Source organism: Vulpes lagopus, chromosome 6 (genome assembly GCF_018345385.1).
Source record: "Vulpes lagopus strain Blue_001 chromosome 6, ASM1834538v1, whole genome shotgun sequence".
Classification (NCBI taxonomy): domain Eukaryota; kingdom Metazoa; phylum Chordata; class Mammalia; order Carnivora; family Canidae; genus Vulpes; species Vulpes lagopus.
Window position 1 is genome coordinate 46,229,012 of NC_054829.1, and position 13,387 is coordinate 46,242,398.

Below are 13,387 nucleotides of genomic sequence, written 5' to 3' on the forward strand. Positions count from 1 at the left end.
GTAAAAATATTTTCATCTAACATTTAAAAGTCAGTATTTATGTGAAATCCTTGGTAACGGATTAGGTATATCTCGGAAGGCTTTATTGAATCACAATACAAAATACCATGAGAAAACTATTGCAATAAACCCTATTTCATTTTGTGTCAGGGAACTTCTAGAAACTTTTCTCATTATCCATTAAAAGATTCCATGAAAAATGACAGCAACATGACAGCCAACAAATTTTTTTTTTTTTTAAGAATACCGAAATCCAGTAGAAGAACTGTATAAAAACTAGCCATTCTATGTTTTGCTATAAGGTCCTAAGGAAAAACTAGGAATTTTTTTTGTTCACCCTAAAATAATTATAAAGACTTTAGACTATATCTCCATCCCCACTGCTAATGCAAACCCCCCCTCCTGTTCTGTTGCTGCAATATTCCAGACTTACCCTGTGTATTAATTTCCTATTGCTGCTGTAACAAATTACTACAAACTTAGTAGTTTAAAGCAACACAAATCTATTACCTTACATTTCTGGAGGTCAGGATTCTAAATGGATTTCACTAAGCAAACAGTGAGGTATCAATAGGACTATATTTGTTCAGGTAGTTCTAGAAAAGAATCTGTTCTCTTTCCTTTTCCAGCTTCTAGAAGCCACCTGCATTCCTTGGCTCATGGCCCCTTCCTCCATCTGCAAAGCTAGCAGTGTAGCATCTTCCAATCTCTTTCTGACTCTGGGCTTCCTGCTTCTGTTTTATAAGGACCCTTGTGATTACCTTAGGCCCATCTGGATAATCTCTCTATCTCAAAATCCTTACTCTAATTACATCTGCAAAGTTCTTTTTACCACATAAGATAACAGATTCCAAGGATGATATGACATGGACATTTTGGGCATGCCTTTATTCCACCTACCACACACTCTAGGAGGAAATAGTATGATTATTATCTCATCTTACAAATGGGAAAATTGAGCTTTTGAGACATTAAGTGACATGTCAGACCTGGGCCTTCCAACTCGCACTGCCTGGTGCATTTTGGGGCTGACATTAGAACAGTGCTATTTGCACAGGGAGGAAATAGGGAAATCTATCCTAAGTCTGTTTGCTAAGTGAGTGAAAACATCTTGTCAAAATGCAGCAGCATCGTGTAGCTGCCTCATGTGTTTATCCAGAAACCCCAGCAATAAATGGACTTTTACACTTTCAAAGAGTCATGTTAGAATTTTGGTGAAAAAAAAAATAACACTCTTCCTTTAAGAAGGAGGTGTGGAGAGGCTGTCCTTTCCAGCATCATATACAAGCTCCTACTCAGGTCCTGTCCTTTTCTTCTGTCTCTGCATCTCCAATTTCTCACCCACTCACCCTCCCTCCCCAAAGTGAGAGGCTCTTCTCCTCTGTTGGTAACAGAACATGCTATTGGCTGGCAGGGACAGGTGGCTACTTGGGAAAGAAAAGGAATATCAGAGCCAGATCTCCCAGGTCCTTAAAAGACCCTACCAAATGAGGTCTGGGACTTGCAGCCCTGCTCTGACTGAAACCACAGAGCCATTATTGGCAAGAGCTCTCAGCCTTCCAGATCTCAACTGTTGAGGAAACTGAAGAGAAGGTAAATGGTGATAAATGGAGGATCGGGCTTTAGACAAGATGCTTGAGAGCATCTTCTTAGTTGAATGTCCACAGGAGTCATCTCCCCAACACTTTTCAGGATTATCTTCTCTAATGATAATAAAAGGGTTAGGATTCTTAAAATTACATCTTAGAAAATGCTTTCTAAAAAAGGGCATAGAAGATGTTATTCATAAAATTAAAATGCCTATTATCCCTTTTAGGCTATTAGCATCATACTACCCCTTCCAAAGTGATACCTCCTTCTTCCACGCATTGAAATAAATTAACCCAAAGAATATTCAGTGACGTAAGCAGCATATGGCCCCAGAATAGCCCCAGATGCATCTGTCCAAAATCTCTTTGCAGATATTTTATAGCGATTTTGGAGCAACATAAGTACTGTGCTCTTAAATCCTGATGTATTAAAACCCCCCCGAGAGAACTTGTAACCTTGGGCAGGTGGGGTGAAGAACCTCACCCAGTCTCAGAAGACCAGCAGGGAACTCCTCTACTTACCATCCCCCAAGACCAAAATTCCAAAGGAGAGGATGATGTATTGGCTTTCAATCCCTAATTGCCCCAGTCCATAGAACACTCCATTTGGAGAAGAGTCACCCTCACTCAATATAGTACAAGATTTAAAGAATGATAACTAGGTTCATCTCCACAAACTTTGTTCATGCCCTACGACGCCATGGCCTGTGGTATAAACTACCTTTTATACATTTCCAAGGCACAGAAAGAGAAGCAATAGCCCTGTCACTCCCAAAATTTTATTCCCCTGGAATTGATCCTGCCTGGGTCCCTATCTTGTCCTACCACGGCAGGCAGTGTAACTTGGGCAGTGTCCTTTAACCTTTCTGGAATTCAGTGGGTTTTGTTTTGTTGTTTTTGTGTTGACAGGTGGGCGAGTATTGGGAGGGCTTTCTTGGTTTAGAGCAGGGTTTGTTTTGTTTTTGTTTTTATCTCTATCACTATGGACTTAGAGCAGATAACCTCCAAGTTCTTTTCAACTTGTACCCCTGCTTTTCTTGTATGGTTTCTCTCTTCAAAATTACTGCTGAAATCTGTTAACTGTTTCAGAAAATGCTATGAACAGGCATAGACACCTCCGCCTTGTGCAAGGGTCTTAATAGGTCTTAGAGCTCTGCTTATGATACTGAGAATTCAACACTAATAGAAAATTATTGATAAAGGATTGTATAGGGAAGAGTATATCATCCACTGGAGATCATTTTTCCTATGCCTCTGCTTTATTTTTCTTAATTCAGAGCATCAGAGCTCCCAAAACATTACTTAGTTAGAAGAATGTGCATTCCCAGGACAAAATCCTCAAGGTAGGTAAATCATACCTGAACAAATTTGGGTAGATTTTACAAAATCCAAAGTAAGATATGTGATAGTTTTCAGAGCCCAGAAAAGAGAGATAGTCTGTTCCTTTTAATTTTGACAACATGCATGATACCCCAGTGAATTTCTTGAATTTTCCCATAGTACTGAATTTAATCCAGACCCTATATTTGGTTCTGGGGAATATGTTTTGCAGTTGATACTCTGGGGAGCAGATTAGTCCTTTGGAATCTGTTGTATCTATTTGAAATACAGGAATTTTTAGTTCTTCTGATGGTAGTTACTTATAAATAATGCCATGGTATTCTAAATTGGAGTGGAGGATTTGGTGACAAAGTGTGCAACTGTCCCAGGGGTGGTAAGAGACTATTTCATTTCTTCTCTTATAAGGAATTTTTTCAAAAACAGATTTGTTTCTCACTCCTCAACTGCAATTAATGCCACCCTTAAAAGAGCTTAAAATACCACCTTTCACTGTAACTTATGTACAAGTTGGACATAATTGTGACTTTGTATGCGTATTAGATCATTTAAGGAAACTTAGCCTCCTTCATTCATTTGTCTCTTTAAACTCTTCCCAACAAAAGCGAATTATTTTATAGCTGGTTTATAATTGAACTGAAACTCATCTTTAATGCTGCTTGTGCAGTTCTGATATATCTCATCTTTCTGGGCTTTGAAATACGCCCGTCCTATTGGACCAATACCCCAGGGCTGCCTGAGTTATGAAGCTGTTCACTACCAGACAAAAAGATAACCAAGAATTCTACCAGTCGCAGAAAAAAAGAGAGAGAGCTGCATTAATGTACACTGTCATAAGGAAGCCCTGTCGGTTTGCTTTTCCTCTTCAAATTCCAAAAATAACACCTCACAGACTGGTGAGGAATATTTCCAAATCACTCTACCACAATGCAGAAATCTTTCATACCCTGTACATGTTGGGATAAGTCAAGAAATTCTACTCCTAGAAGATTTTCTCTAAATTAGTCTTTTTCTTAGGGTCAGCTCTCCCTTCAACTTCATGTTTCCCACCTGCCCAGTTTTAATACAATGGCACATGGTAGATGTTCAATAAATGTTAACAAATGAATAAATAAAAGAAGCATGTACCATAAGCCACACAGGACTATACCACCTAGACATTCTTTTTTCACCTTGAACCCAAAGTCAATAAATAATAAGTGTGATTCCCCAGCTGCTCTTTGCTTTGATTATTCCTGATGGCTTCTTTTAAGCATAGGCCTTGACTCCAGAATCCAGCCAATTCCAGTTGGAAAGGGAAAGCAGTCTGGGCAAGGACAAGAGGAAAATAGTGGTCAATGACAAAGTTGATTGAAAGTGTGTCTTGACACATTCCCCTTATAAGCACAGTCCTCACCCCAGAATTCCAGTTGTGCCTAGAGTCACCATGCCAGTATTCAGCTGGCACTCTACTTCTCTTTCCATTGGTCTTCCCCGATAAGCTGTTTTTATTCAGCAAAACTGTTCAGCAGACAGGGTCACTGCAAGTCGTGAAATGTGACAAGAAATTTAAAATCTTTTAAGTTGCGACTTGTTTTTCTTCTAGTGACCTATCTATACATTAAAAATTAATAATAATGATCCTGAATACTAGCAATGACCTGAAACAGCTTCCATATCATGTGTTTGTTTGGGTGGAGAGTGAGTAGAGATAAACCCTGTTCCTATCTAATCTTGGCTAATAGAACATTAATGGCTGAGAAGTCTTCTACAAATCTCATTAGTTGTGCTTTTTTTTTTTTGAATATTTTTTTATTGGAGTTCAATTTGCCAACGTATTGTATAACACCCAGTGTTCATCCCGTCAAGTGCCCTTCTCAGTTGTGCTTTCAAGGGGAGATGAGGAAGTGGGATGTATCCTTCCTGCATCCCATGGGTATAGCATAAAATATACCCTTGAATAGCTGTGTGTATGTTCATTGTGAGTTGTGTAATTGACTAAACCAGGAAGTGGCAATACTATGCCCAATATTGTCTTAGTGTCTTTGGTTCATGTTTTCTAGTATGTCCAGAAGGGCAAGACAAAGAGAGTTAAGATTTGAAATTCATAGCATAGAAAAAGGGCTGGAAATAGATTATTTTTAGCCCAGAAAAGGGAAGATTTAAAGGGGATTGGTGACTGCACTCAAATACTGGAAAAACTAGTGATCTTGGCCCCAGAGAATAATGCTACAGTTGATAAGTGGAGCTCCCAAAGAGGTATATCCAGACAAATATAAGCAATGGCAGTAAACTGAAGGGGACTGCCCAGAGACAATGAGTTCCTCAACCCAGGATATTTCAAGGGAAAGCTTGATGATTGGTCCCCAGATTTTCCCAAGTGTCTTCCTCTAAGACTCCGGAAATCTAAGATAATATCAAGTAACATGGATGACTTACAGGCAACTGACCAAATATTTGTACTATGTGTCTATGGGGAAGGGCATAAAGGAGCACTGCTTGCTTGTTTAGTCTGGCTAAACCTGGGATTAGGTGGAAAACATTCTCCCTCTCATAATTCATTTGGAAAGATTTAATGATGAGATAAGAAATATTTTTTAGGAGCTCCTTAGAGAAAATGGGGTAAGGGCCCAGCTGAAGGGTATGGGAGGCCATAGGTGGGGAAAAAAAAGAGATGGGATGATTGGATAATGTGGGTATTAAATAAGCTTGCCTGAAAAGAGAACATCATTCAAAAGTGAGAGGAGTCAAGGCAAATTGGGTCATCAATAAATAATGGATCCACATAAAAGGTTAGAAAAACAATAACTATTCTAGTGTCAAGTAATTAATCCCATGAATAACCACAGCTACTCTCAGCCCCACCCCACAGAGTGGTGCCGTCACCAACTTGGTACTCAGAATAGGAAAGGTGAGTATGTTTCATGATGGCTCAGAAATGCTACCCAAGGTCTGGATTCTGTATGCATTTCTTCACTGGTTTTCAGATGACAACTTGGAGGTTCATATACTCTAGAATTAATTTCACTATGCATATCCTTTTCATTAATTTTTAAAGCAACAAATATTTTCAATATAATGAATTGATTGCTACCACCTGGTGAAAATACATTTCCAAGCAAATTCTTATTAATAAAAAATCTCTTATGACATAAATGTGGCCTTCTCTCCCTAATCAAAGCCCATGTCAGTTTATGATGCTGGGTTGTACTTCAAATTTTCCATTAAACTAAAAGACTAATTCCCCCTTGAGACAATTATAAGAGGAATCATTTCTGATTTATGATTCTGAACAAAGAAATGACCACTATGTCATGTAACCCAAATTATATGAAGTTTAGATAGAAGAAACTTTGAATATATATTTTTGGGAATACAACACCTTAACTCCATAATAACAGTTCCTTTACTCTGAGATCTTTTTATAATTTTCTTGAAAAGCAATACAAAACAAAACAAAAACTTTTCCAAGGATAAGATTAAAGCCTGAAAAGCTAACTTTAATATTGTAAATGGAGAAACTAAAATGCAGCTGACTCTTGACAGTATTCAATTAAAACAAGTCAGTGCCCTTGTTCTGAGCTTTTCAAATATTATCATGTTATACACACACTCTACTTATTTTGGCTTGAACATGCCCACAATAGCATTTTTATAGGACAAGGGTATGTTCAACACAGAGAAGCATGCTGACAGACTCAAGCCAGAAAAATATTCTCAGGAACATCTTCAGGAACAATCCCCTAAAACAAAATTGTTTTTGTAATGAAAAGATAGTTCCTCGGTTTTGGACATAGAATGTTACCATATCATGCCATCTCTACTTCTTAAATTATTATTGTCCACACTGTGTTCTAAGAAGGCCCAATTGGTAAAACATCTATCTCTGACTGGAACCACCCTACTACATAGAACCAACTATTGTTTGACAAAACAGAAAGGAGTGATTTTTGTAATTTAGTGATCTTCACACCATACCCAAGTATCTGAAAATAAAGACATTTTTGCCACCAACGCACCTCACCACTGTCCCACAGACTGTTTATTATTAGAGAACCAGAGATGTCCAAGTGGCATCCCTGGGGTCTGATCTTAATTCAGAAACAAAGGTAAGACTCCTTATCTGATTACTTTTCAGTCCTATCTTCTTTTATTCAAAGAACAAGTATTGAGTGTGCTAGTATAGAAAAATCATCTCATCCATTTAGAAGTGGAAATATATATATAAGAGAGAAAAGGGAAAACTATGGGAAAGCAAAGAATTGGTTAAAGAAAATCATCATCTAAATAGAAACCCTTTAATAGGCCATTGCCGCACAGGTAGTAATTCCAAGGTAGCTGAAAGCGGGTAAAGTATTACTCTTGGTCATCAATGGGTAAAATCTACCTCTAGAGTTTCTAAATTCAACTCTAAAAAGTTTAATGAAAAGGAAACCTTCCAAGATACTTTATCTACCACTAAAAATAGGGGCAAATGAAAGCACTTGTCCATGATGTTTGAGTCCTGATCTGCTGAGAATGCCCTCCCAGCCCAAAGCCACTTTGGTTTTGTAAATGCCTTGTGGCACCTGCGGGATGGGTGAGGCTTTGTGCAAATGCATTGGTAAGGCAGGTCTTGGGGAACCATAGCAGATTTCTGATCTCTAGTTTGCATTGATCTTACATCTAGACACAGATTCAGAAGAACAGACACTCCCTTTTCCAGTGCCTTCGGAAAGATTGCCGCTCCGTAGAATGAGTCCTTTCTCCTCCACCCTTAATCTACAACCCAGCTTCCCCGGGAGATCCTACTTTGATTTCCGATCCTCACCCCACCAGCTGAGCTTGCATTCCTCTTTGCAGTCTCTCAATGCACCGGGTGAGCTGAGCTCGTCTGACCTTTCCCCTTGATCTCTCTGTGCCTCCATGGCATCTCCGAAATACCTGTTTTGTTCTTGCCGTTCATATGTGCATGGAGAGGGCGGTGAGCTGGTCTCTATGTCTGTGGCCTGCTTCCAGTATGAGGAGCATTTGGATGCTGGAGCTTTGTGGTGTTCTTGTTCGTGTGGTGTAAGGCCCAACCATGGAGCTGTGGTCAATGTATAATGGCATTGGAAAGTGACGAGTGAAGTTGTTCTTTTTGCACAAGCTGGCTCCACCATGGATAACCTGCTCTGTCATCACATGCAGTGGCATAGCACGGCAGAGGCGCTGGCTGAGTGGAGGCTGTGGCCTTAGTTTGGAGGTTTGCAACCCTGCTGTATCCAGGAAACCAGCCATGTCTGGGAGACTGGATCAGTGCATCCAGCCCATAGGGGTCTGATTAAACATAGACTCAAGAGATCTTTATTGAAAAAAATCAAGTCAAAACACAACAACAGCAGAATGCATCCTACAAAGCAGGCAAACCAGAGAGCTGAAAATGAAAGTATTTTCTGCAAAAGCCTGTGCTCACTGGTAGGACAGTCTGGCTCATGGCGGATTTTTTTCCTAGCAAAGGGGAGGGACCATCACTAGCCAAATTAGAAACCCTTAACTGGCTGAAGGCCCAAAGATCCAAGTCATGAAAAAGGCTAGCTTCCCCCTAGTGTCCCACAGCCAAGCAGGTTGTGACAGGGCTTCAGGTTGATTTCAGGGAAGCTAGACATGCGTTATTGTGCAATCAACTCTGCTAGCCCACAGAATCCTAAAGCATCTGAGATGCAGACCTATTTGATCTCTTCAGGACTATATTGTAATCGTGGATACACATGATGCACATTTCACATTTCCAAAGATTTCTTTTGTTTTTTATTTTATTTTTTTTGCTCATCCCACATCCTGGAATGAAGAAGGCCACAGCATGACAGTGCAAAAAGGATGCAGGGACTTCAAGCTCTCTTTAAAATGACATTTTTCTTTGTGCTTTTACGTTTCTTATTGTTTTTCTGTGCACTACTGGCTTTCAAACATGCTTTGTTATGGAACTCTTTTCACTTGTGTCCAATGTACTGAAATTCTGTTACAGTCTTTGTAATGTATACTGTCTCAAGAATAAAATGAAATGTGGGTCTGGGAAGATGTGATGGCTGTATTTGACAGCATTGTTCTAGTTGTATCATTGACTCTTAAAATGTATGGTGGTATGTTTTAAATAGTGTAAAAAGTTTTCAGAACATTTGTTTTGAAAAAGACTTGCACGAGGCATGATTCATTTAAAATTTTTAAAAGCCCTATTCAGATTCTATAAATTTATTTCCAAAGCTGGATATGAAATTCAGCTTTAAAGCTCCTTGTATGCTGTCCTTTTACCTGTGGATAGGAATTTAAGTGATAGAAGCTAAACAAAAATCAGCCATGAGTTGGGAAAAAAAGATTCTTTTGTATGTGAATTCATTCCAAAGTAAAATAACCAAAAGTAAGGTTATACCTTTCAATTTTGTTTTTTGACTCAATCATTAGTCCTTTTTTTAAAATTTTTATTTATTTATGATAGTCACACAGAGAGAGAGAGGCAGAGACATAGGCAGAGGGAGAAGCAGGCTCCATGCACTGGGAGCCTGATGTGAGATTCGATCCCAGGTCTCCAGGATCACGCCCTGGGCCAAAGGTAGGCACCAAACTGCTGCGCCACCCAGGGATCCCTCATTAGTCCTTTTTTATAGTCAAAGCTGTATTAATTTAAAATTCTTTTAATTCAGTGTATTATCCTTCGATTGTTTTAGAAATTAGTGTATAAAGGCCTTACTGAGTTGAAAAAAATTAAATGATCCTCTCTAGGGGTACCCTAGTGGTCATCAAAAATACATTCTCCAGGTCAGTTCCTAACACCACTCTACATGCAGTAGGTAGGGGGCATCCAAATCTTGAGGAAGGGGGTGTGGGAAAGTTCCACAGGTGCTTCTCTCTGAAACCATTCTTTTTTTTTAAGATTTTATTTATTTATTCATGAGAGACACAGAGAGAGAGAGAGAGAGAAAAAAAAAGCGGGGGGCAGAGACATAGGCAGAGGGAGAAGTAGGCTCCATGCAGGGAGCCCGATATAGGACTCCATCCCAGGATCCCGGGATCACAACTTGAGCTGAAGACAGATCTTCAATCCCTAAGCCACTCAGTCACCCGTCTCTGAGACCATTCTATCTCCCCCAGCACCCCCACCCCTCCCTTAGGTAAGAAGAACTGATGTAATGAAATGATCCAAGAAGGAGATGAAGTAATTTGTTTCACTACATTTAATTCATGTCATTATGAAAAATTATCAGATGTTTTTATTAACATATAGGTTACATTCTATGTTCAGTCACATATGTACATATCAAGTCACGACAAAGGCCCTCTGCTTATCAACAGAGTTAGAAGAGCATGAAATAGTGATATGGAACAGGGTTTTAAGATCCAGTCATTTCTCCTTTTCAGTTAGGTGAATTTTTCTTTTTTCTCTTTTATTTAATTTATTTTGCTTCCCTCCAACCCAAGATTTTCCCCATTTTTTAAACAGTTAAGCCTTCTCTTTAATATGGAAACTTTAGTGGAAAAGATTGAGCTTGGCTGGGGAGGGGAGGCTGATAGAAATTTAAGATGTATGGTTTAGAATCAGTTGGAGAAGGATTGATTAAGTGGGGGGAGGGTGATATACTTTTCATTTTGAAAGAGCAAAAGAAATCATTTTTACCCAGCAAAGTAAACTAATAGAGAAAGGGCTTTGGTTTTTCATGAATCAGGCCTCTGGTGACTCTTTTCAGCTGGTGCTTTTGAAGTGTATACGAATAATGTTGATGCGCCTGGTTGCTGTTTCATAGCTTTGATGTGCAGTATCTCTTTATAGGATGCAGTTTTGAGCCGCAGTCCGCACCTTACACTCAGTTAGGCAAGTACAACTACCGTGATTGTCATCCTTTCCTCGTGTGATTGGCATGCTCAATTTCCTTCACCAAATAAATGGCGGCAGTTTGTTGTGTGTCAATAAAATTGTCTCATGGTCATGAAAAGCCCATTATAACACTTTCCCAAATACTTAGAAAGGCATTTTTTTAAAAATTTTATACCCTAAGAGAGGATGGCACTTGCCCTCCAGTTTTCTTATACGTCAGTGCAGAGCACTCTTTACGAGTGCTAACGTGGGTAGAGGTGCAAGTCAGATCAACCGCAGTAGCATGTGTAGTGTTTTCAATTGAGCCCTTTTTTGGTTATTAGTCTATCAAAAGAGACGTGTTTTCTTATCGATGTCAATTTTGCTTCCTGTTTCTCTCTCCCATGCCTTTCACTTGGAATGACAACAGTTGACATTAAAAAGCTGTTAGCAGGTATGGAATAACCTTATTCTGTTACAAATAGCAAAGACCAAAGTGCATGTGAGGTAGCTCACAGGTTCGATACAGCGGCAATGACATCTCTCTGGAGTATGTTCTTGGTAGGCGACATTTCGGACTTGGGTCACAACGATGTGTGCAAAGATGTCATTCTATCTTCACCTAATATCCAAAATACCTACTGCTCCAGCAAAATCGGCTACATGTCAGTGTTAGGAGTAACATGCAAACTGTTATTTTTAAGGTACGAAGGAAGCAACCTGTCTTACCTCCATGTCACAGTCACTCATGGCTTTGCAGCCTTTGAGCTTCCGCTAGAGCTGAGCAAGTTGTCAGAATGACTACATGTCTGCTGAAGGGATATTTCCTGGTTTCACTCAGTGTGTTTTGTCCCTCCTCCATCTAGGACCGTAGATCCTAGCCTCCCCGCCTCAGGGTTACACAGGCATCTTAGCGCACCCTCTCCCTTTATGTCTCTGGTGTACTGTTGTCCCAGTCACCGGGTGAAGGGACTTGCACCTTCCAAAACCGATGCCACTTCACTCCCGGATCACCTGGTTGGGAGTGCAGTCTGAGTCAGGTAACCCCTGCTGAATCGGTCTTGTGTCCTCCGTCTGCTTCTGGGTGCAGAGAGTACCGCCTCCCAGGATGTGCCCCTGTCTGCTCACTCACGGCCCCTTCTGGCCCCGGACACCTCCTTCCTGCATGGCAGCATGAAAACGGGACACGACGCTCCTCACCCGTGCAGGAGTGCGTTGCGATACCACCTTCTCTGGGTCTGCCTCAGTAACCCCACTCCCTTCTCTTGTTCTCAGTGGCCTGGTTTGCTTTCGACCCTGGCTCGGCACACTCTGACATCATCTTCTCCAATGACAACCTGACTGTGACCTGCAGCAGCTATGATGACCGGGTGGTGCTGGGGAAGACTGGCTTCTCCAAGGGCGTCCACTACTGGGAGCTAACTGTGGATCGCTACGACAACCACCCTGACCCTGCCTTCGGTGTGGCTCGCATCGACGTGATGAAGGATGTGATGTTAGGGAAGGACGATAAAGCTTGGGCAATGTATGTGGACAATAACCGGAGCTGGTTCATGCACAACAACTCGCACACCAACAGGTACCCAGCAGCCCCCAAACCAAGCCTTCTTCACGTTGGCTTCTGGTGAAAACTGAGAGCCCAATTTCAAAGTCCTATTAAATAAACAACATTGAGGAAGCCAGGCAGGTGGTCTTCAGTAAGTGGCACAGGAGTTCTACTACTCTTCCCTGACTCCTCAGTGGTTCATTGATGGATTTATTGATTGATTTTTTTTTTTTTTTTTTTTTTTTGCATAATGCCAGAGACATGAGCACTTTCCTAGGCCCTTCAGTGTTACATTCCACCGTGGCTAGAAACTAAGAATCCCCACACATATCAAATCCAGGAAAACATACCAGGATCCTAAAATCCAGACCTACAACTTACTGGGAAAGCAGCTTAGTTTTCAAAATCCACCAAATTGGGATAATAATATTTTTCCAGACACAGTGTTCTCCAGATTAAATGCGATATGTGAAAACGCCTCACATTAGAGGCATCTGAAAACAGAAGCCATTTTCTTCTTGTTATGATTATTATCAATATCACTGCCCAGAATAGAAGCACTTCATCAAACTAAATCTTACAAATGCCAGTTTGGATAGCTTTAGAATTTGTAGAACTCTCTTACTACTGTATAAATTCAGAGCACCCGGTTTGTTGGGGAAAGAGAACATAGAGGTCTCCCTAGGTTTGCCTCTCACACCAAAATACAGGCAATTATAATTTAACCCAAACTGTATTTTTCCCCCTAGACTTCCTTTATCATTTGGTTTGTGTAGGTAGGGAGGTGTCTTGCATGGATTTTCATGCACCTTATTCTCAAAGATTTCTCTAAGATACACTCTCACTGGTGTTTTGGGGGAAAAAATACAGTTCTATTCAGTCATATCAAAAGGAAAGCGAGTCTGGCAGTGGCAGGCTGGTGGATTCCACTCTCAGCTTTTTCTGGATGATCATCACTGCTCCTTCTCTAGCCAGTAGGATTCCTGGGACCTCCAACTCCCATTCCCTTGGACATTTTATTTTCTATACAGTTCCATTCAGATGTGTATTGTTTATTATCATTTAAAGTAAACATACATACCATTTCAGCCCGATATCAAATCCTACTAGATGTGGATAAGTGGTTGT

General features: G+C 40.4%; 1 protein-coding gene across 14 annotated transcripts in view; it reads left to right on the forward strand.

Annotated features, from left to right (window-relative positions):
* The window catches only part of TRIM9 (tripartite motif containing 9), a 108,818-nt gene that overhangs the window by 89,892 nt on the left and 5,539 nt on the right, over window positions 1-13,387 (forward strand). For 7 of the 14 annotated variants that reach the window (XM_041758232.1, XM_041758234.1, XM_041758233.1 and 4 more), the window contains exons 8-11: window positions 7,576-7,764; window positions 10,690-10,731; window positions 11,144-11,167; window positions 11,989-12,292. In XM_041758232.1, coding sequence (XP_041614166.1) covers window positions 7,576-7,764; window positions 10,690-10,731; window positions 11,144-11,167; window positions 11,989-12,292 — 559 coding nt within the window. The remainder of the gene's footprint in view (window positions 1-7,575; window positions 7,765-10,689; window positions 10,732-11,143; window positions 11,168-11,988; window positions 12,293-13,387) is intronic. The other 7 variants (XM_041758240.1, XM_041758242.1, XM_041758243.1 and 4 more) reach the window with 3 other exon arrangements.